General features: G+C 34.6%; 3 protein-coding genes across 6 annotated transcripts in view; all 3 read left to right on the forward strand.

Moving 5' to 3' along the window:
* LOC121319650 (protein kinase C and casein kinase substrate in neurons protein 2-like) overlaps positions 1-5,260 on the forward strand; it is a 29,613-nt gene extending 24,353 nt beyond the window's left edge. Inside the window, exons 9-11 of one of the 2 annotated variants that reach the window (XM_041257281.1) lie at positions 1,250-1,387; positions 2,591-2,772; positions 3,574-5,258. In XM_041257281.1, coding sequence (XP_041113215.1) covers positions 1,250-1,387; positions 2,591-2,772; positions 3,574-3,686 — 433 coding nt within the window. In that variant the 3' untranslated portion in view covers positions 3,687-5,258. Of the gene's footprint in view, positions 1-1,249; positions 1,388-2,590; positions 2,773-3,573 lie in introns of both variants that reach the window. The other variant, XM_041257282.1, reaches the window with a different exon arrangement.
* Positions 5,261-7,410: 2,150 nt separating this feature from the next.
* On the forward strand, positions 7,411-18,064 carry LOC121319651 (ADP-ribosylation factor GTPase-activating protein 3-like). 2 transcript variants are annotated; one of them, XM_041257283.1, is made up of 16 exons: positions 7,411-7,540; positions 8,560-8,678; positions 9,067-9,139; positions 9,440-9,571; positions 9,912-9,998; positions 10,112-10,208; positions 10,624-10,659; positions 11,333-11,379; positions 11,994-12,136; positions 12,542-12,673; positions 13,067-13,201; positions 13,532-13,672; positions 14,147-14,270; positions 14,575-14,662; positions 15,563-15,681; positions 16,131-18,064. In XM_041257283.1, the coding sequence occupies exons 1-16, from the start codon at positions 7,472-7,474 to the stop codon at positions 16,146-16,148; spliced, it is 1,560 nt and encodes a 519-aa protein (XP_041113217.1). In that variant the 5' UTR covers positions 7,411-7,471; the 3' UTR covers positions 16,149-18,064. The 2 variants fall into 2 exon arrangements, with proteins under 2 accessions (XP_041113217.1, XP_041113218.1); XM_041257284.1 differs by lacking the exon at positions 10,624-10,659.
* Positions 18,065-19,247: 1,183 nt separating this feature from the next.
* Positions 19,248-23,053, forward strand: part of LOC121319652 (inhibitor of nuclear factor kappa-B kinase-interacting protein-like) — a 5,756-nt gene continuing 1,950 nt past the window's right edge. Inside the window, exons 1-3 of one of the 2 annotated variants that reach the window (XM_041257285.1) lie at positions 19,250-19,704; positions 20,627-20,744; positions 20,992-21,966. In XM_041257285.1, coding sequence (XP_041113219.1) covers positions 19,496-19,704; positions 20,627-20,744; positions 20,992-21,801 — 1,137 coding nt within the window. In that variant the 5' untranslated portion in view covers positions 19,250-19,495 and the 3' untranslated portion in view covers positions 21,802-21,966. Of the gene's footprint in view, positions 19,705-20,626; positions 20,745-20,991; positions 21,967-23,053 lie in introns of those variants that run through there. The other variant, XM_041257286.1, reaches the window with a different exon arrangement.

Raw genomic sequence — 23,053 nt, forward strand, 5'->3', positions numbered from 1 at the left:
CATGTTTTCTAGTAAAAGAAATCTTGCTCAGTGCATTAGGTTTAAGGGATTTTATTGAACTCTATAGGTGGTGGCTCAAGTCTGATGCTATTGGTAACCTGCAGCAATAATAAAGGAGACCACTGCTACAAATTACCAGCTATGCCTATTTTACATTTTGGGATACAAACTTGACTTTTTTTTGTCCTTGGTAGGTACCCATGATTAGGGTTGCCACCTGGCCCCATAATTCCAGAACACTTTGGGATGGGACAGGGTTTTTAAGTTGCCCTTAAACTGAAAGCAATAAACACATGAATTGAGCACTAAGCACTTAATTTATACTGCTTCTTAATTATCCAAATCATTGTGATAATACAAATCTTACAAAAAAAAAAGCACCTTGAATAAACATGTAAAATTTATATTTCAGTTCTCAATATTTAAAAGTTACTTTTTATATCCTGATAATTAGTAATATATAGCCCTAATTTACACTGACTCTCCCAATTAAATAATAACACAGATCAGGTGTGCACGCTGCCTGGTGTCAGGAATAGTGAACAGCTGCTCAGTAGTAATGATCTGAGCGGGAGAAGGCGATATACTATTAGAAACTATAAAGAAATATTTATATATATATATATATATATATATATATATATATATATTATTATATATATATATATATATATATATATATATTATATTAAGTGTAATAATGAAAAAAATATACAACAAAAGTGTAAAGGATGAAAAAAATATATTTCTGTGCTTTGCAAAGGGCTTTATTTATTGCAAAAGGCAGCATTTTTTTTATAGTTGCTTTAGTATTTTGCTTGCTTTATAAAACAACTAAACTATAAAGCATTATCATTTAGTGTCAAATGGCAATGGTTTGAAATGTTGAACAAGCGGTGTGTCTAAATCTAAAGCTGAATGAAGAGGTCTCTAAACCCCTCATACTAGATGCGTATTTTTTTCTATTTGGTCAATTTGCGCGGATTTTCAGTGTGATAAGGCGATTTACTTTTGGCCGCACATTGCCTATAGCATGCGTGCCATGTCACATTCTTGCAACACTGGAGAGAATTTTGAGTTTCTAAACTGCATGGAAACACCACCTATATCAGTGCTATCTGAAAAACTGAAAAGAAACATAAAGAAAAGGGGGAAAAATAAATACATTTATTTTTTTTTTTGCATGTCTGCTTAATGATTGTTGGAATCAAGGGTGATCCGGTTATAATGCTTTGTATTTCCTAAATAGCTACCTTAGTGTGCCGAATAGCTCGGTACAATCCAGTTCTAACCCATTTGAAGATGACGCCGAAGAAGAAGCAGTAGTGGAGGAAGAAAAGAACAGCAGTCCTGTCAGTGAAAAAAAGGAGGAAATTAAAACCAAAAAGTTGGTGAAAGAACATTTTAATTGATTTAATTTTAAGTCTTCTTCTTTTCTTACATTTTCTTTTTAATGTTCCAGGTTGCTGTGTTTGCTAGTGCATGGACACTGGATATGGGCTACTTTCTTAACGCTGTTCTGAGCAATAGCTTGTCTTTCTGATTACGGGACTGACTGACTGTCAAACCTGCCTTGATTTTTTTCAATACTTTTGTCTCCTGCTTATATACAGTCAAACCTGATAAACGCCTGGCAAAGTTGTCTTTCGAGATAGGTGGTCTTTTTCTACAGGTGGTTTAACTTAGGCAATATGCATACTATAGAAATGTTATTCAGGTTTGATTGTATATGCAGCTTTAGTTCATGATGGGTCTCTTGTCTTGTCTGTGAGTGCAATCTAATTGTCTGTTAAACCCGTGTTTTCTATCTGAATGATACTGTTATAGTGTTTGTGGCAGCATGGTGCTCTCTTGTGGTGGTAGGGCTCATTAACACATCTCTCAGTTCAAGATATATTTACTGACAATTGTCCCCTTCTACAGGGTGATATAATTTAAATGTACATTGCAACTGTTAAATGTTCAGCTCCTGTGGGGGTAGGTCTGGTTGGACTCAAAATAAACTCAAGCAATTTTTATACTGGGAATATCTATCATACTGTGGTTTTATGTTGTGTTAGATATGAAGCCCTGCAACTCAGTGCTCTGAAGAACAAAACTAGTTATTTGATAGTTTACTGAGTTTATTCAATGCCACACATTCTAGAATCAATTGTTTCTTAGCAACTGTGCCACAAACACACTTATTATATTGTAACAATTGCTTGGGGGAAATGGAACGGGAAACATTTTATTTAAAAAAAAAATAATAATAATAATAAAATACATTTTTGCTTTTAAACTTAACTTTTTCATTTATTTATACTTCAATAAATGTCTGTGTTTTGTTGAAGTACACACCACCATATTAAAACAAAATATCTTGCATTCATAACCAAACAAACAATTACCAATATGTTTTAAGGGCTGTATACAGTACTTTCAATTGAATAACATATTTTTTTTGTCAAATTATGACATTAATTCCTTTGTGTGGTTTTTGTTTCTCTGCGTTGTTGTAAGCAAGGCTGCAGTCACACTCTTGTGCTGAACAACAGTTGGTGGAATGTGTTGCAGTTTTCTTTCTAAGGATCTCCCTTCTTTTCTGCAGTGTCAGGAGCTATGAAAAAAACAAAGACTCGTCTGATGAGGAGACTAGCAACCCTTTCTCTACCGATACCAATGGGAACGGTAACCCCTTCGATGAGGAGCCGTCCCCGGGGATAGAGGTATCTGTGCGGGCGCTGTATGACTACGAGGGACAGGAGCAGGATGAGCTCAGTTTCAAAGCAGGTAACTTCTGTTGGTCCTCTTCTTTTATTCCCAAACTCTTGATTGGTGGGGGGTTGAGGGGATTAGACCCCAGTTTATATTGGTTAATGCCAGAAACCACAATATAATTTAGCAGTTTGGCGTGCAGGATGCACCCTATAGCACGTCGCTGGTTCAAGTCCAGGCTATTCCGCGGTCGACTGTGGACATGGGCTCCCAGGGGGCAGCACGCAATTGGCCGAATGTCGTCTGGGGGTGGAGGAGGGAATTTCAGTCAGCCAGTGTGTCCTTGGCTCACTGCGCACCAGTGACCCCTGTAGTCTGGCCGGGTGCCTGTGGGCTTACCTGTAAGCTGCTCAGGACTGCGTTGTCCTCCGAAGCTGCAGCTCCTGGGTGGCTGTATGGTGAGTCCGCATTGTGAAAATAAGCAGTCGGCTGACGGCACACTCTTTGGCGGACAGCGTGTGTTCATCATCGCCACTCCGGAGCTGAGCCTAACAAAATAATTGGACATATCAAATTGGGAGAAAATTATAAAAATAATTAACAACTTTATATATATATATATATATATATATATATATATATATATATATATATATATATATATATATATATATATAGATATATATATAGATATAGATATAGATGGATTTTTTTTTTTTCAGATCAGTATATTGCAGTTGAAGCTTGCGCTCCTTTTTTTTTTTTTTTTTTTTTTTTGTGCAGTATCTGTAGTGTTTCTGTATGAGTAAGGTTTTGAGTATTGTATCTGATAAGACATTGAGTCACTTTCTATTTCTCTTCCTTCATTGTTTTAAGGTGATAGTCTAACCAAAATTGGAAGTGAGGATGAACAAGGCTGGTGCAAAGGACGGCTGAACAGCGGCCAAGTTGGCTTGTACCCAGCGAACTACGTGGAAGAAATCCAGTAATAAAAGAATCAGTTGTAATAATATGCTGCATTAGTTAGTTCCTGTAAATCTTCCAGAGATTCGGATGAAAAAATACATACTTAATGGTCATTTTCAACATATGATCTTTGATAATATTTGAGAAGAGCTTGGACAGAAGTACTAGTCAAAGCTAGGTATTCAAACATGTATTAATTCATTTGTGCAGTGCTGATTTGAAAATATTGTTCAATTGTAATCATCATCATAATAATAAAGAAGCTGCATTGTTCATTAATGAACCTAGCCTACAGTCCAAAAGTTGCAGGTCCGTGTTGTGAAAACTGTCTGGAGTCTGATATTTTGAATTGATTTATATATTTTGTAGACCTTGTACATACAATTTATTAAGGTAGCATATTACCTCTACCTTAGACATTTTCTAAATGTTTTTATTTGATTTTAAACCTAGCACATTAGAAAATTTGTGCCTTTTAGCATTTTGGATGGTAATTTTACTGCATAATTTTGTTTTCAAAATGATTTTAAGTGACCCTTTTAACTGTTACACCTGAACTAAATTTCTTGGAGGTTTTTTTAATTGCTTTCAATTTTTGGGTTACAGTATTAAGCCTATTTTATGCTGTACAGGGATGGGTGTATGTGTACATTACAGAGGTTGGTTGTAAATGTTTGCAATGCATGTTGACATTGAAGCCTTGTGTTTGCTGTAAAGTATGGAAAATAAGGTGACTCTTTTTATGACCATGGTCATCTGTGACTTTAATTTGTGGTGGAAATATCAAGCACATAGCAATTTTATGCAATTTTTTTTTATTTTTATTTTTACTTTGTTATGGTCACCCAGGTTGCAAATATTGCACCCTGATTTTTAAAGTATATAGCAAACAAGTGACAGCAAAAAATGTATTTCTCTTTTGTATAAATCGCTAAATAATTAATGAACAAATCAACTGGCAGAGGGAAGGTGTCCTTGTTGAGTTTTAGATAAATTGAAGACTGATCATTTATAATAGATCTCTGTCTATCGTGCAAGTGATTTATTGCATTACTTTCTTGATATTTAAAATAATTGTGATTCAAATCAATTGTACAATGTATGATAATGGTTATGTCAAATAACCATTTCTCCATCCTGTAACACAACTGTATGATAATCAATAATTTAGATCACAAATATATATTTCTTTGGCTGGATAAAAAGCAATATGCCATTCTGTTTGTTTTATTTTTATTTTAGAGAAATATCAAATGTAAATTATGAAACTAACAATAGAGTAGCAATTTAATTGTATGTATATAAAATAAATAAAGAATGTATTGGTGGTCTTTTGAAGAAGCGGTTTTAAAAAATGTTAAAAAAAAAAAAAAATCCTTGTCCACGTGTTATGAAAATGATACTAGTATTCACTGATACTGCATGCTTGCACTGTAATCTTCCAAATGTGTTCTCATGTCAGTACCAAGCTATGTACAGAACTCAAATTAGGTTAAGGAAGCACACCTCTGTGACCCAAGTATTTTTTATGTATTTGATGCTGTCTTCATTGGGGGAGTATTCTTATTAAATAAGCTGATTTCTATCAGAGTGCTTGATTGTTAGGGTGATTGATTGATTTATGATGTAGGTAATTGTATTTGAGTATTGCCATCATATCACATTTTCATATTTTATACTATATGGAAGTTCTGGAATTTAAGAATATATGAAAAGTAAACAACTCATTCAACAAGTAGTTTTTAACAAAGTCTTCATGCTGCTTGTCAATGCATGAATTAGGTCATGTCCATAGGGTTTTTTAACCCAGCTTAAATGAATTTAGTAAGGTTAGCAGTATACAGTATTATTTACCTGTGTTGTAAAGATGTACACAAGATAATACTTCTGAGGATATTTCAGCCAATTGGAGCGCACGTTTCACCTGCTCTATACCACAACACAAATAACAGACCCCCCTCATTCACACTATCAACTGTACCGTAGTGAGTTTACACAGTGCTTTATTCTCAATTATACAACAAACAGACACTGCTCTCCCTTTGTTTTCTATGGTCAGCCATTATGTTCTTACTCAGTAACAGAAAGGCAAATAATGGCACTAATTAATGACACCTGTTTTAAAACCACTGCTTACTAATGAAAAGCTTGCTGGAGACCTACTCTCAAAACATTAACTCTTTCAGTGGATTGAAATGATTAATTTCATAAAAAAAAAAAAAAAAATTACTTCAAGAAATGTAGTAGTATAGTAGTGATACTGGAGCTCCCGCAATCATTTATTGACTCGGGAGTTCTGTTATTACTTCTAACATGCCACAACAATGCCATTTTCCTTTAATTTCAGGACATTCCCTCCTACTCAATATACACTTCTGGGTGAGGCTCCTACAGAGCAAGTTACTCAGCAAGATTGAGGGTTTCTATATTGTACACATCTAGATCAACAACTTCTGAGTCCTAGAAAAGGCTGTCAATAAAGTAGAGCCAACCCATGTCTTCAGATGATATGTACACTCATTACTGAGGCTGGCTGCTTTAGAGAGGGTTCAGTACTGATGATCTGCTTCCCCAGTGTGCCATCAGCCTTGCATCGTCTCACTGTCAAGTTCCAAAACAGTAAGTGACACCGAGTACAAAGTCCAAGGAGAATTCACAAGCGCATAAAAATGGAGGAAATGTTGGCACTTTTTTTCTAATTTTGTTTGGCCTTTATTTAGAGGATGCAGAGAACAGGAAGATTGTAATGTAGATATTTCAGTTTGTCACCCTAATCACATATTTATGTTATACTGTATGCAAGTTCTGGACAGAAAAAACACTATCCATGGAATCATTGTATAAATGGAAATTGTTTGTATGGATAATAAAACATCTAATGTGGTGTCTGTAATGACTGGATATGACAAGGCAATACCAGGTGTGGTTGTTACTGTGGTGATGGAAACAAGGCTTTGAAATGAATTTAAAGTTCACATGAGGTCCTGCTCCTCAGGAAGTGAATCAATAGCATGGTGACTGCCAGGATACAGCTTCTTCAAAGTGAAAATAAAGTCCAGAAAACTTGTTGAGGGACTTATGTAAATGTTCTGTTAATGAGTGATGAGGAAAGCCACGTGTGTAAGCCATGTCTGAAACTAACAGGTATATAAACAATCTGCTGCAAAAAGGTAATACATAAAGAAGATGGGACTGTAACAAGCAGAATGGAACACAATTTTGTTTACTGGTAAATCCAAATAAGATGTCTGGGTTGAAATGACAACAGGTTGTTAAAAGAAAGGTAGGTGACACTGCAAACAGAACCGTTAAGCTTGGTTGTGAACACATTAAGGGATAAGACAGTCCCTCATAAAATTAATCAAGTTAGTAATCCATTAAAATAAATACATTTAGATATCCTTCCAGGTACACGTATACTATCTTCTCTTCATCACCATTATCTATATCTGTTTAAAGTCTGTGTGTACTACTACTAATATACTACATTTATAACTTCCAATAAATACAAACACATCACAGAAGGTTTTTATAAAATATATTTATCTATATTTCTATTAACTTTTTAATAAAAATAATAATAATTGAAATGTATGGTACTGTATTGTGAGAACCTCGTCATAATAATAATAATAATAATAATAACAATTCTGAGGACTCCATCTCCCAGAATACATTGGAGTCCTCCAATCGAGTGAGTCAAATTATGTTATTACATTCTAACGTGTCAGTCCGGAAGCACGTGACTACTGCTGGTTGAGGTGGCGTTGTTAGTCTGTCGGAGTTATCAATTGCTGCAGGTAGAAAGATGTCTGTTCCAAGCAAACAGGACATACTCACTATCTTCAAACGTCTCCGTTCGGTTCCCACAAATAAGGTAAATATCATCATTTGTGTTGGCTCTGCCAGACTAAAATTGGAAGCAACTGACGTATTAAGAGAAGAGTTTTGTACAGGAAGTGTAAGACAAATGGAGTGGTGACACGTCGTAATGTTTTTATTTGTTTTTTGGGGCCCGTTTTCGTATAGCTCTGTTCACAACTGCATCGTGCTAAAATATATTTAATATATATATATAATTATATATATATATATATATATATATATATATATATATATATATATATATTATAATATATATATCATTTTTTAATGTTAAGTACATTAAAATACGGAATGCATAATAATTAATTTTTATTGTTTTATTGTATTTTTATATTTAGGAATAATTAAAAAAAAAATAATAATAATAAAATGAGCTTGTCAATAAATATTTTAATTTACAACAGTTATTACATCATAAAGGAATCAACTGCATGGTTGGTTCTGTCGCACACGAGTTTCTGTACCTTGGATCCTCCACGTTTTATCATTACATCATGTCTTAAAGTGACAGTATGTGAGAGTGTTCTGTATATTGTGGTATTATCTTAAAGGTCACGACATGCACCTTCAAATTAAAAAGCTTAAGACTGTTAATTATTCATTCATGTAATTAACAGAAACTATTAATATTCTGCTGAATAACGTGAAATCTCTACCAGGTTTCATTACATACTGTAAATTTAAGTACACCAGCTGGTATCCTCTGTATGTAACACAACATGGATTAATAACAGATTTATTTATTTATTTGCACAATACTGGGATTCTTTTACTTGCATGGGGATATAAGAATATGTCTAAAAACATAAATAGATATCTTTTTCACCTTGTGTGACACAAATTTCAAATTAACATGAAATATGCCTTTGGGTTCAAATTGGCAGGTAGCCTCAGACAGAACACACCCCATCCAGTTTGCCATTCACATTGCATACAGTATACACCTGCATTTTCCCTATATGTCTTTTGTTTTGTTACAGTACTGATAAATAACTGACTCTTTGTTTTCAGGTATGCTTTGATTGTGGAGCTAAAAACCCTAGCTGGGCAAGTATAACGTATGGGGTGTTTCTGTGCATTGACTGCTCTGGGACACACAGATCCCTTGGGGTGCATTTGACTTTTATTAGGTAAGGACTTGATTTTGAAAAATGTATACTCTGTATTGTTTTTGTAATGAAACAAGTGGGCAAGTCATTATGTATTATTGTTTTGCCTTATCAAAGGGAACATTATAAAAGAAGTGCATGTGTGGGATTGGAACTTCAGGCATTTAAATACAGTAAATGTATACATTTAGAATACACAAGGCCATGCAAATATTTTACTCTGTGGTAAAACAAAGCTTCATATAGACTAACGTGTCTAGCGTTTCACTTTCATTTAGAGCATTCTTCCAGTAATTACAGCTCCTGACTACAGCATTATGAAGGGAGTACTGATACACATTACTGAAGTGCTGTGTTATCAAATGGTTGTATTTTAATGCACTTTGTTTTAACATGCTCTCTTTTGCAGATCCACAGAGTTAGATTCCAACTGGTCTTGGTTTCAGTTGCGGTGCATGCAAGTTGGGGGCAATGCAAATGCTGTAAGTAGTCCACGGACTTCAAAATCATAGTAGTAAGCACCTGGTGTATTAGGAAGCTAACAATTTTTAAAAGTGTTTATACAAGGAACAACTAGAATCCAAGAATAACATAAGCACTCATTATTTTACCAGTTACTACTGTATAAAGCCATTGGTGGAAGGAGTTATGGTAACATTAATAACTTTTTTTCCCATTTATGCACAGGTTTTTGAAAATGCAAATGGAATAGAACTTAGTTTTCAATAAATTCTATTCTGCCTCTACAAATAGGTTTAAAATAATGTTTGAATTTTTCCTAGACTGCTTTTTTCCATCAATTTGGATGTACAACTAACGATGCAAATGCAAAATACAATAGTCGAGCGGCTCAGCTTTATAGAGAGAAAATCAAGTCTCTGGCCACACAAGCAACAAGGAAACAAGGGACAGATGTAAGTATGTTAGTATTACTAAATTCAATTTGTCATATACAATATACCAACTGTTACAGGTTGGTCTATTCTAGGTACCACACTGATGAACCCCCCACATACATTTCCCATATTATGTAAAATGTGTCTAAGACCACTTTTTACTGATTCCTCAATGTCATTATGTACAGGTAATGCTACTGCTGCTGAGCCCCTACTTATCTCCATGGTTACCTCTGTGGGATTATTTATTTACTATATTGATTGTGCAGGGAAACTGAACTTTTAATGAATGCATCTACTGGTAACCTCTAGACCATGCCTTGTGGCAGTAAATTATTTTGCATTTCTTTTCTTCCAGCTGTGGTTGGACAACCCAGGGCATGGTCCCTCATCTCCCACTTCTCCTCAACATAAAGAGGAAGACTTCTTTGCAGTACATACACAGGTGTGTAAACTGTGTCACATTATACTTCACAATTCATTAAAAAAATTAATCAAACAGCATTTAGTTTTATAGTGCAGTTTAAATTTGACCAGACTGTATTTTTCCAATCACAGGTGGTTTCAAAGGACTGGTCTTCAAATTTAACAGATCTCAATTTTGAATCTACTTCAATAGAAGAACAGCCTGCACAGGGGATGCTCAAAGCCGAGGGTAAGCTGCATAACAAACTTTTCTCGATCACTTGTTAATGGTGTATGTGCAATTATTACATTAAGTTGAGTTTTAATTGCATTGTTAACTAACTGTTTACATTGCTTTTAGGTGAACCAGAGCAGGGTCCAAGTGTTAATTTGCAAAGTGTGTCTCCCAAAGGCTGCATTAAATGTAGAAAAACTGTAGTTTGAATTGTTGGTGTGTTTTTTGGTTTTAATATTTTCACCATAACACCACAAGTTACTTGTTTCAGTTGGATACTTTTTAGTTACACTGGGTATAGGAAGCAGGTGCTGTTTAAAACCTAGGGAATGTTATCACCAAAGTTTGAATGTTTTATTGTCTGTGTATAACAGCAGCAGTGTTGTATCCACCTGTCTGACTTGTATTGTTTTATCTTTCCTCGTTTTAGCTGACTCTACATCTACAGGAGTCACAAATAGCAGAGGTGACTGTTAGTGTTTGTAAACTGCCATTTGCTGCTTTATTTTCCATTCTGCGGCCAGTAAAAGCAATAGGAACTGCAATGTTTTTGCTATGGGGGTAGAGGGCAGTAAACTAGTATGCAGTAACTTTGATACAGATGATAGTAAATTAATAGTTTCACAGACCCCAGTCCAAGATTAGTGCAAATCAGGGTCAGTGAAACTAGCTTTAAATTATTTATTTCTAGTTTTCAGTCCTTGCAACATTGTACATTCTTTGTAAATCTGGTCTGTTGTCTTTTAGTGTTTTTATCGCATAACATATTTTGTAAGAATGGTCTTTTTCTTAATGCCGTAACAACTGGGTTCATAGACTAGGATTAGCACTAATCTTGGATTATGTAATGTTACTTTTGGTAAAGTAGTCCAAGATTGTTGCTAATCGGAGTTTGTGAAATAATGCAAATACTAATGTTTAATTTTTGTTTCTGCTTTTACACACAACGCTAGCAATATTACTTTGGACAGTTTTAAGGCCCTGTGATGTAAGAAAATTAGCAAAGTTTGGCTTCCATGATGTAATATTGCTGTTTAATTCTGCACATGTGCTTTGTGGCTCTATTGCATTCTGGCCTCTGCACATTTTATGTCAAACAAAAAGTAGAAGCTGATTTCATTTTACTTTTGCTTACACAGAACCAGCATTTCTGCTAAAGAAAAAGTCTGTGCCTGCAAAGAAATCGGTACGTGTCCTTTTCATTGTGTGTTTCTTTTGCAAGCTTTCAGCACATAGAACCCTTTTAACCAGTTTATTTTATTTTTGTTCAGATATTAAAGGGAAAATGCATGTTGAATGCATTTACAAATCTTATCGAAACTGTATGCAGCTAATATGAAGAGTTTTTTGGCAACCAGTGGGTTCTCAACAGTTGGAAAATCATTCACAAATTGAATACAATACAACTAAAAAGCTCACAAATAGTAGCTGCATTTTGACTCTACTGTTTACCAAAGACAACCATACAGTATACATGCTTTTTTCAAGCACGTTACCAGCTTAAATGAATACCTCCGGATCAGAACAGACTTGTGTACGCGTGGCATGCTTTTATACTGCTTTCTGAGGGCTGTATCTCTTGTTTTTATGGTTTTTGTAATTAAATTAATATTCTCATTGTTAGTTTGGTTTGTCTTCTTGTTTGCTGATGGTAACATAGTTGATATCTACAAACTGGCCAATCTCTGGAAATATGTTCTAAATAAGTGATTATGTATGTTTACTGACGGTGAAAAAGGTCTCCCCTGCTTTAGATGACTGGGGGCAGCATGGCTTTATTTATTTATTTATTTTGAATAGCTTGGTGCAAAAAAGGGTGGCTTAGGAGCTCAAAAAGTAAGCTGCCGGCACTTCAGCGAGATCGAAAAACAAGCCCAGACTGTGGATAAAATAAGGGAACAAGAAGAACAGAATACAAAGAAAATGGAAAAAGAAGAAACTATGTAGGTTTAACAGTGCATTATTTTCATTAACATGTTTTTATTGATTGAATGTGCTCAATGCAGATTCACTTGGAGGAAGATATAGTGTGATGCTGACATTTCAAAAATATTTTGATGCATTCCAAAATTGAATTTGTCTTTACTTACCTTTACCACAATTGCACCACCGAGCCAAATGGTGGTATTAGGGGCAAAGTTTTAAATCCTAATCAAATGTACAGTTATTTAAGTGAATTGTAGATTACTCTGTGTGCTATGCAGATGTTTCATTTAAAGTGTTTAAGTGTCAGCACATCCCTTTCATCTAGCAGGCTTTTCAGTTTAATTAAGTGTACATCCATGTTCTTGAATTGCCATAAGCTATTGTTGTACTACTGAAGATAGTAATTACTGTGTGTGTTGTAGTGTGACATCTCTGAGGCTTGCCTACCAGGACCTGGAAATCCAAAGAAAGAAGGATGATGAAAAGATGAAGAATTTTCAGGGTAAAAAAAAGGAACAGGCAGAAAGATTAGGCATGGGCTTCAGCAGCAGGAGGTTGGTATTTACATTCCCTGTTTAATGTTAGTGGTTACAGTAAGAACCTCTGATTGTGATTAGAAATTAATTTTGACTGCATAAAGCTTTCAATAGGTTTACATTGGTTGAACGGCAAAGAGAATGCAATTGTTCGTTACCATTATTAAGTTGACTCAATAAAGCAGTTATTTTATAAAAAGGTTTTCTCTGTATTTAGTAACTTGTCAAACATTTTACACAACCATACACAGGTTACAATACAGCTATATATTTTGTACGTCACTATCGAGAGAAAATTAGAACAGGAAATTAAAAAGGCTGGTCTATGTCATGTACTTCTGGGAATATTCTACATGGAGGAACTTGACTCTTCTTCAAATTAACCCTCAAATGCCTGTCTTTCTGTTTCAGTGGTGTCTCCCATTCCGTGCTTTCAGACATGCACACCATAAAACAGGAATCGCCCTCCGGGTCCAAACCAGCACGGAAAAAGTATCTCGATGAGGAACCCGAAAATGAGGATTCAGGGTTTGGTTCTAGATCAAGGTAAGAACCAAGCACAGTATTGAGAGCGAGAGAAGCATTAAACCATATTCAAAATGCATTCATATTACATAACAAACAACAATGTAGCTTTAACATTAATACCAGAAAAGTCAGAAAAACCGAATAGCTCCTACTTTCAAACTGCTATCGGATACTCCTCACTCTAAAGTACAGTTCACTCTTGCTTTTGAGCCATAGTTTATCCGTGTGTGTACACACACACTCTCACTCCCCTCCCCATAAATCTACCATTTTCCATTTCACAGAACATCTTGTATCTGTGCATTTTAAGCTTGGTTCATAACCTGTTGATTGTGCTTTTCCCTCCAGCTACTTTGATGAGCCTGTTGACTCACCAAGCAAGTTTTTTTCTAAGTGGGATGATAGCAGTGACTCGGTGTGGAAGAAAGAATCGAGCAAATTTGAACCAGAGCCCATTCTTACCTCTAAAATGTCTTCACGCGAAGAAAGGTATCTTGGGCATTCCTATTCCCCCCCCCCCCCCCCCCCCCCCCCGTATTAAACGTCAACAGATCGCTTCTGATTTACTTAAACTAATTTGATTTGACAATGTCCTTCGGATGAGATGTAAAACCAAGGTCCTATTGTAAGTGACTCTGCAGCAGCAGTTAATGCATAGTTCACCCCCTAGTCTCAGTAAGTCGCTTTGGATAAAAGTCTCTGCTAAATGACTTATTATTATTATTGTTATTATTATTAATAATATAATTGGCAGAAGTATTGTAAGGAAAACTCTTTCAACATGCTTTAGTAAGACATCACTTTCCCTGGGATATCCCACAGTGTTACATTTTACACAAACAGTTCTGCCAAGCTGAGAAATGTGAAAGTAGCAAAATAAATTAAATTTTGTACAGGTTTAAATACAAAACAAAAGTGTGTTTTATCTGCCACGTCCAGTGATCTTTTTATTGTTGTCTTTAGGCCCACAACACGTCGGAAACACGAATATGAATTTCATGCAACTACAGACGACGCTCAGAAGAAGTTTGGTGATGCTAAAGCAATTTCTTCAGACATGTACTTTGGAAAACAAGAAAGTGCAGAGGCAAGTGCTTGTTTTGGTTGCTTTACTTCAAAGATTTGTGTACTGTACATCTGTTTTATAAAGTGTTCTGTAAGCCTGTTTGATTGTTGGGTATTTTTTGAGGAGGGAGAATTGGTAGAACACTGTCCGTCAGGGTTTAGTAGCGTGGCTAGACAGTGGATCCTTATGGTCTACAAAACTGATTCAGTTTTGTAGATTGAACTGTTGAATGACATTCAAATGGGGCATTTCAAAATTGAGCAGGCAAACCTGAGGTAATTGGACACTTGGTATTAAATAAAACTTATTATATATTTTTTTTCAGTATGAAGCCAAAACTAGGCTAGAAAAGTTTTCTGGAAATTCATCCATAAGCTCAGCAGACCTCTTTGATGAGCAGAAGAAACAAACAGGTGAGAAGCAAAATGGTATCTAAATGCAAATACAGCATAGAAACAGTAAGATGCTTGATTAGTCACATTTTATCTTTTATTTGTTCATAAAAGTCTGAATTTAACCAGATGCAATCGTTGGTTGATGAAATGTGTAAGTGTATTGCAGAGTGCTGTACGGTACTTTTTAAATGTGTTTAAATCTTTCCCTTGCTGCTTGCAGAAAAAGTGTTTTAACAGGCAGCCAGAATGGAAAGTTTTGAATGGGTTGTTTATAAGGGAAGCTGTCAGAAATAGCCTGTGGCACCTCCCTCTTTCCCCTGGTATTCAACTGGATTAGGTCTTTCCTTGCAGTTCACATTAAATAATAATAAACTTAATAGCAAGGTCAGTAGCAGTTTGGGTGACACATGTTGTAGTAACCAAGAAACCTTTTTAGTTTTGCGCTATTGGAACACACTTCATTAAATCATTCTGTTTTAAATACTTTAAATTTAAAATGCCACTAGAGGTCACTGTACCCAATGAATTGTGTGTTGTATAATACGATGCAGGGGATGAATGAAAAATTATGTAATTAAAATGACTGATTTAATTTGTTAAAGTGGCACCTTTCGCTCGCTCTTGCTAGCTAGCTAGCTAGCTATCTATTTATCTATCTATATCTATCAATCTGTCTATATGCTTCCACGACTGCGCATATTAATGATGTATCCAAGAATGCACAGGTTATTGAAGATTTAATTTAAAAAAAAAAAAAAACTTTTGCTGCAACTCTCAACTTCCTTCATTCCCCAAGTACTAAAAATCTGGGTTTTTTTCCCTTTTTTGAATACCTAGCACTAATTCCACTGTGAAGTATTGAATATAATGCATTGAAATGTAGCATTGGCTTATTTTATTTGTCTGTTTATTTTTTAGGAACATACGGCATCAACGTGTTGCCAAGTGCTCCTGATATGTCTCAGTTCAAGCAAGGGGTTAAATCAGTGGCTGGAAGGCTCTCTGTTATGGCCAATGGAGTCATTACTTCTATTCAGGTTTGTATATGTAGATAGTTCTTGTAATAAAATTGTTTTTTTGCAGATCATTTCACATGATCACTTTTACCTTCACTTTTTTTTTCTTTTTCCCACAGTCCCACTTGATATCTAGTTTAACTCCTCATGTTTTTTTTCTGTCCTGCCAAGAAAGTATGCAGATATTCTATTGGGTGCAGAACAATAGGAAGTAGAAAGCTGCATTTAGTGATAAACCTTCAGACTTAACAGAATTAACAATGTATTCAAGTTCAACGTTAAAGTCCTGAAAGTGGTACTGAATCTGATTGGCAAGAACATTTATTTTAAAACATCGACTAGCTTTTTGTATCAAATATTGTCAAGTTTTATTTTTTGGCAGTGTAATTTTGTATATATTGCATGAATTGAACATGTTTTCATATCTTTTCTCTTTTCCTTGGATACTAATGCAGTATTTTATATTTTAGGATCACTATGGCTCTTGAGGTGTGATTCGGGACATTCATCTTCAGTTATAGCATAGACAACAGATCCTGAGCTATGAAAGAAAGATATTTGTAATATAATGTTACATTTGTATCTTGTATTTTGAATATGTTTATATTTTGAAAAGGGTAACAATTGTAAAGGGAAATATATTTTCTGCACAAATTATTTGTGGTGAACAGTGAATTGGTTTCTTTAGTAGAAGTAGCAGCTTTACGTGATGTGGGGTAAATTATGTTTAAGTAATCTATTTTTCAAATATTTAAAATGTCCTATATTCAGAATACGTTGAAGTACTGTTAATGGCTTTGAACTACAGCATATTTTGAAATGGTTGTTTGGAAAGAACCATTTGGGTATACTCTATATACAACAACGTACTTGGATATGCTGAGAAATACAGATGCCTTATCTGCGTTTTGACTTTCTACAAAGAAGTCTGTAATCTCAGCATATCCCCAAACCCTGGATTGTAGTTGTATGCCTTATATACACACATAAAATGTCAAAAAATATTGCCCTTCTCGCAACTGCCAATTATCTGTAATAGGTTTATTTCACAAAAGATACAAGTTCAGACCAGTGGGTTGTTGAACTTAAGCATGCTGTGTATGTAGCAGAACTTGTTAAAGTGCGCTTATAAAAAACTAACTTAGGTTAGAAGACCAAAAACATTGAGAACATTTTACTCTTGTTTGTATATGATTTATTTAAAATAGATTGAGTAATTTATTAATCTCTTAAATACTAATCACTTAAATTGGTTAAGATATGTTTAAAATCGCGGAGAAGGATATAGAACACTTAGAAGGAACTGTTCATCAATTTAATATAATACATTGTATTGCTGTTCTTTGGATAAGGAATATATTACAATAATGTTTCAAGGGGTCATGACCAAGATACAAATATTGCGGAACAGAATGAAGCAGCCATTTATTGTAGAAAAGTAAATAATTTAGATGTTCAAGGGAATCAAGAAACTATGCATCTTTATTGTTACACTACAAAATGTCCTTATGACCTGGCTTTTTTCATAGCTTGATATTTTGAAGGCTTGGTCTTTGTATTCATGCCTAAGTATTGAACAGGACATCAGCTTTTGTTTAATGAATGTATATTAGACACAATCAAAGTGCTACTTATATATATACACACATACACATACACTGCATTACTTGGTTTGAATTACATGTTTTCAGTGTTGTAAAAATGTTTCTTGGAATATGTTTTGCTGTGGCTATGCATTAGCCTGAGCTCTCTACAAACATTATTTCTTGTGATTTAGTTGCTAAAAAAAAAAAAAAGCAACCACAGTCAATAAAACAGCTAATTGTTGTTTTATATTTTATAATATATACTTTCTGTGGTTGAAAGGTTTTCTAAAGAATGAAATGCCTAAATTGGAGGAGATTGTGAATGCTTGTACAGCAAGATTTTAGAAAAATGTACATTTTAACACCTTTTATCTCGTACGTGATAAAGACTTCATCTTACCAGGATGATATGAACAGGTAATTTCCCCAGATACTTCACTGGTTTCAGATCTGATACACAGCTTTTGGCTTTTTTTATTTTTTATTCTTTCATTCTAAATAACTACATAGGTGATTACTGAGCAATTACTACGCTGAGAGGAAGTATACCAAAACAAAAAGCTAAAACCAACCCATTCTCGTTTTGAGATGTGCAAGGTAAAACTGGTACACTTGCTGCTGTTTGGTTTAAAAAAAAAAAAAAAAAAAAAGAAAGAAATAGATGAAGAGGTGCTTTTGAAAACAAATAAAAATGAGGGTTAGAGCTTGTGTGTTAAGAGTCTACGTGAACACTGACTGGAAGAGATGTAATAGACAATACAAAATCTGGGACCTCTTCCACCTTTATGGCTGTTTTAATGAAGGATTATGAAGAAAAACAACCATAATGCAGTTATTTTGACATTAGTAAAGTATGCTTAATGTCACTTGATACACCACTCTTGGAATCACCAACCTGGATTTTAGGAAGAGTATGGGGATGCTTTTATGACTTGAGACTGAAGAAGGTGGACTTTTGTTCACAAACAGTGTATCTGATACCTAGTACAGTACATGTGATGTTTACATACATCTTTGAGTCGTCTGAAAAACGTAAGTGCCTTAATCTGAAAGAAAAAGCAGCAAACCAGAGGTATTTTAATGGTTTATTTGTAACTTGCAAAACCCACACATGTGTTTGTTTCAGTTGTACAATTAAAATAAAATAGAAACTGGTCTAAAGTATTCTTTGAGGTTTTTTATTTATTATTTTTTTTAATTAGAAGTAATTTATACACTATTGCCATCCAACCTGGCACTTGGACCATTTGTGTAATAAGTTGTTTTTTCTAGTTTTGTTTATAAATAATAGTTAAAGCAGCAGCAACCCCATGGCACTGTATATACCTTCTTTATATAAAAAGCATATATGCACAGTGTAAGTATGTGTATATACTGACTTACATACATACCCATATACAGTATACTAGGAATAACCAGCTCTTTGTTCTAGTACAAGACATGTACTTATTGTTTCCCTAATTTAAAAAAGGAAGCTGTTAAATGTGTTCTTCCTGCACATAAAGTATTTTATAGTTTTATAACAGAAATAAATATTAAATAAAAGACATAGAATATGTTACTCTGCAGTACTAATTAATTTTAATGGTGTACTGTAGCTGAAAGACACCGACCATTTCATTGTCTTAACTGATGTTAATACAAGTATCATTATTAGTTGTAGTATTACCTAATGTAATGTAATATGCATTTAAAACGTTAGTGAATTCTCCACAGCCAATACAAGGACTGCAGCTGTGTGTAAACTATGAGATTTGAGAAGAACGTTTTCTCTTTAAGCGACTTGTGTGTGTGTGTGTGTGTGTATATATATATATATATATATATATATATATATATATATATATATATATATATTAGTTTGTACTTTATCATATGCATTTATCTTCTGTTCTCAACAGAATCTCAAAGTCCCAACCCAGAAGTGACGCGTGTACCCCTTCCCAAAATTCCCGATCTTCTCGGAATCTTCCATTGCTTACTTGCTAGGGTTGTAGAGCATTTCAATGAACGAATCCTTATTCCTTGTGTCCATGTGTTACTCGGGCAACTAATGAGGAAAACGTTTACAAGAATCAAGTTGTAAACGTCATTAGCAACTTTTCATTTATTTATCAATTTATATTAAATTAGCGGTTTGGTTTAGCCCATTTCCCATTAACGGCTATGAAGATTTCTTCCTAAAACCTTTCCGGAGTGTACTAGGCAAGAGTAAGTAACGAGTATACCAACAGCCCTGTGTTATCAAAATGCCCAGCAGTGAGGTGAAACAAAGGAAGAAAACTACACCGTCAGTTAAACAAAATGAAGAAACAAAAGAGCCGACGAAATTGAAAGAGGAAAAAGTGAAAAATGCTGATTTAACGGGGAAAACAGAGAATCGTGTTCCTTCTTCTGGAGTGGACATGCAGACATTAACTTGTCTTTTATCTTTAATTGTGTCTCTTGCGCTTACTTGGTAAGTCGTATTGTTAAATGTTGAATACATATTCTCTTTTCAGGAAGAAAAATAAATGGTGTAAAATGCAGCCACTGTCTTGCTGTGCACCCCTCTACGCATATTAGTATAGCGGGACGTGTGGTTTTGGGTAAGCCACTACCCGAGGCTTTGGTACTCTATTTGAAATGTAAAAAATAATTAATCTTTCAGTGATACAGGTAAGTAACTGACTAAGGTATCGTTATTTTGACACACTTCTGTACCGATGTATCCATAACCTTTATTAAAATGACGAGTGCGTTAGAAGTCGTTGAATGAAGTTACATTGGCTAATGAGTATCTGTGGACTAGTGTAGTATATGACATAGATTTAATCCTATCAAGTGATGAAACGTGGCAAAGTCGGTGTATGGAAAAGTTGCTGATAAACTACATTCTAGCAGTAATATACATAATTGCTGAATTATAGGCACTACTGCGAAATAAAATAAAAAACAAATGAGGCGCAAGAAAAGAAGACCAATTCGGTTGCCAGAGCATCTTTGCCTTTTCTGAAAAGTTTTCGTGGCAGCAAACTAAATGTATTTTATGCTTTCACACTGTATGCGCTGAACATACAAAAGACAATGATCTTGTATGCCGCGGTAAAGTTTCCTTTCCAAACAGACCTAACTTTTTTTATTTATTTATTTTTTTACGATGACTGAGTTTTGAGGAGGAGAGTTTTCTCTTTAAGCGAGTTTTGTATTTTTTTAGTTTGTACTTTATCATAATCTTCTGTTTGTAAAAGAATTCGCCCTTTATAATGTGTATTCATATTGTATTGTGTGGCAGGATTTGAAATCCAAATGAATTTGAATGGCAGAGAGAGTCTCATTCACTAAACTCACTCAGTGAGCTTTATCATGTATTAAAAATGAACTTCCCTTTTAAATTTCAGGTTTGTGTTGCAGCAAGCCACAAAGTTTGCAGATGTGGAAGAAAAGTACAATGAGTTGTACAAGAAAACTAGGGATATCCAGAGTCTGGAAAATGAAATCAACCAAGTTTCTAAAAAGGTAAGAACTGCTGGTCCCTTTTAAAGTTGTGTTTTTAAAGGGATTTGAATGCGTACTAACTATTCCAACAAAAACAGTTTTGCGATGAACAGCAAGTGCAATACAATGGAGTCTCTAACCTGATAAATATGTTTTAGAAAGTGATTTTCTTAAGTAAAATACAGAAATTGCAGTATTGGGTGCTGTTAGGAGTGAAATTATACCCTTGAAGTAGACAAAAACTACATGTTTTATGTTGTGGATGCAGCTCGAGTCCTCTGAAGATCTTCAGGAAGCCCTTTCCTCCGTCTCCTTGGTAACCACGTTGGAGCATGACGTCTCTGGTCTGCAAACCATCATAAACATCATGCAAGACAACGAACGGTCAGTATCGCAAAACATGCAAGACATAAACGAACGCTTTCAAAATGTGACAGACCTCTGGAAAAGCAGCTTGGACCAAATCAACCTAGATCTCGGGAACCTGAAGTCTGAAACCAGAGTCATACACAACAAGGTAACCACAAAGATCAATGAGGCCGAGAAGAACTTGAAGACACTTTCCGTGGCCTTAGAAGACTTGGAGGACAGCACCAAGAGAAATTCAAGAGTCCTTCAGCGCAATGAGGTTGAAGAAGTGGTGAAATTTGAAAAGCAACTGGACTGGAACACAAGGCAGATACAGAAACTGGAGGAACAGGGGGTGGTGATGGTCAACAAAGATTCAGAGCTGATGGAGAAGCTTGCAGACTACCAGCCAAAAATGGAAAAGTGTGAGGAGCAGCTCCCAACTGTGGAGAATGCTGTTGCCTCCATTCTCAAGATGTCTTCTGAACTGATAAACACGGAGAAGAGAATAGAGGATCTGACCGTACAGGTGTTTAACATGGAGGACAATATGCTTAAAGTTGTATCTGAGATCTTGGAAATAAAGAAAGCTCTGGACATCCTGCAGGTTGATAATAGCATTCTGAAATTAGCAAATGACTTGGGTGTTTTGAAAGAAACGGTGAAGGAATTTGATAGAGCCCGAAAAGAAACGGCAGTAATCCAGGAAGAACTGAACACTGAACTTTAAAATTGATATCAAGGAAATGATATATTGTAGATGCCACTGTTATTTCTGTGTTATCATTCAGTAAGAATATGTTTATTTCAAAGTCCGGGAGGGGACATGAGAGAAAAAAATATGTCTTGTGCACACGTTTTGCTATCTCATGGCTGCAAGAAGTCTTGTGCACAATAATAACACTATGTAACACAATTTTTGTCCCTGGGTAATAAGTGTTATTTCCTAATTGCTTATGCCTCAAAAGTATAGAAAATGGCTATTATTTACAGTATAATCGTAAATCTCAAAAAACTACTCGCTTCTAAATCTTTTGTAGTCATTTTTGTATTAGTTTAGTATAAATACATGTTAATTTGGATTCATACGTTTTTTTTCTGACTTATGTGAACAAAAAGACACACATTTGCCCGTTTTCCCATTGGAAATAGTGATATTTTGAAATATCACTGTCCTGGTTACAAAAGCAGAGTTTGTGGGGAATAATAGCCATTTTCTATACTTTTGAGGCATAAGCAATTAGGAAATAACACTTACTACCCAGGAACAAAAAAAAAAAAAAAAAAAAAAGTGTTACACGGTGTATATAATAATATATATATATATATATATATATATATATATATATATATATATATATATATATATATATATATATATATATATATTTTCTCTCATATCCCCTCCTGGGCACTGTAATTTATTGCATTTTTTCATTTTTTTTATTTACTCCAACACCTAATTACCTGTACTGAATAAAAACAGAATGTATAGAGCATAAACAATTTTATTTTAAAAATCTAAATCTCACTAAATCTTTTCTATCCAATTATGCATGCATGTTTTGTTTGCAAAATGTCCTATATAACATGTTTAACTAAAATAAAAAATATATAACTTCAAGTCCTTACAATACATGTATGTCACTTGTATTTAATCTTTACTGTTTATCCTCCATACAGACTCATCAAAATATTAAAATAAACTTGCAGCTCTGCTTGTTACTTCCCTTGAATTGTTATTTCTCTTATCAACAAGGCACAGCAAGAAACAAGTTGAAGTTAGGCAAAAAATATATATTGTTCTGAGCAATTCCTTGATAGTTTCGTACTTCTAAAATTATATATTCCTTTCAGAAAATGTGCCTTTGCACTTTTTGCTGAATTGAGCCCTTTGCATCACAGTTTTAAAGCATCATTTTTGGTGCACTAGATGTACAGCCATGGGCAGCCAAATATTTTGCACCAGCCTATGGAATTAA

The sequence above is a fragment of the Polyodon spathula genome, chromosome 8 (assembly GCF_017654505.1).
Source record: "Polyodon spathula isolate WHYD16114869_AA chromosome 8, ASM1765450v1, whole genome shotgun sequence".
NCBI lineage: Eukaryota > Metazoa > Chordata > Actinopteri > Acipenseriformes > Polyodontidae > Polyodon > Polyodon spathula.

Coding starts and splice junctions, on each gene's coding strand:
- LOC121319651 (XM_041257283.1), top strand. CDS start 7,472: ATGTCTGTTCCAAGCAAACAGGACATACTCACTATCTTCAAACGTCTC. Junction 9,572..9,911: donor CAAGGAAACAAGGGACAGAT/GTAAGTATGTTA, acceptor CTTTTCTTCCAG/CTGTGGTTGGACAACCCAGG. Junction 13,202..13,531: donor GGGTTTGGTTCTAGATCAAG/GTAAGAACCAAG, acceptor TTTTCCCTCCAG/CTACTTTGATGAGCCTGTTG.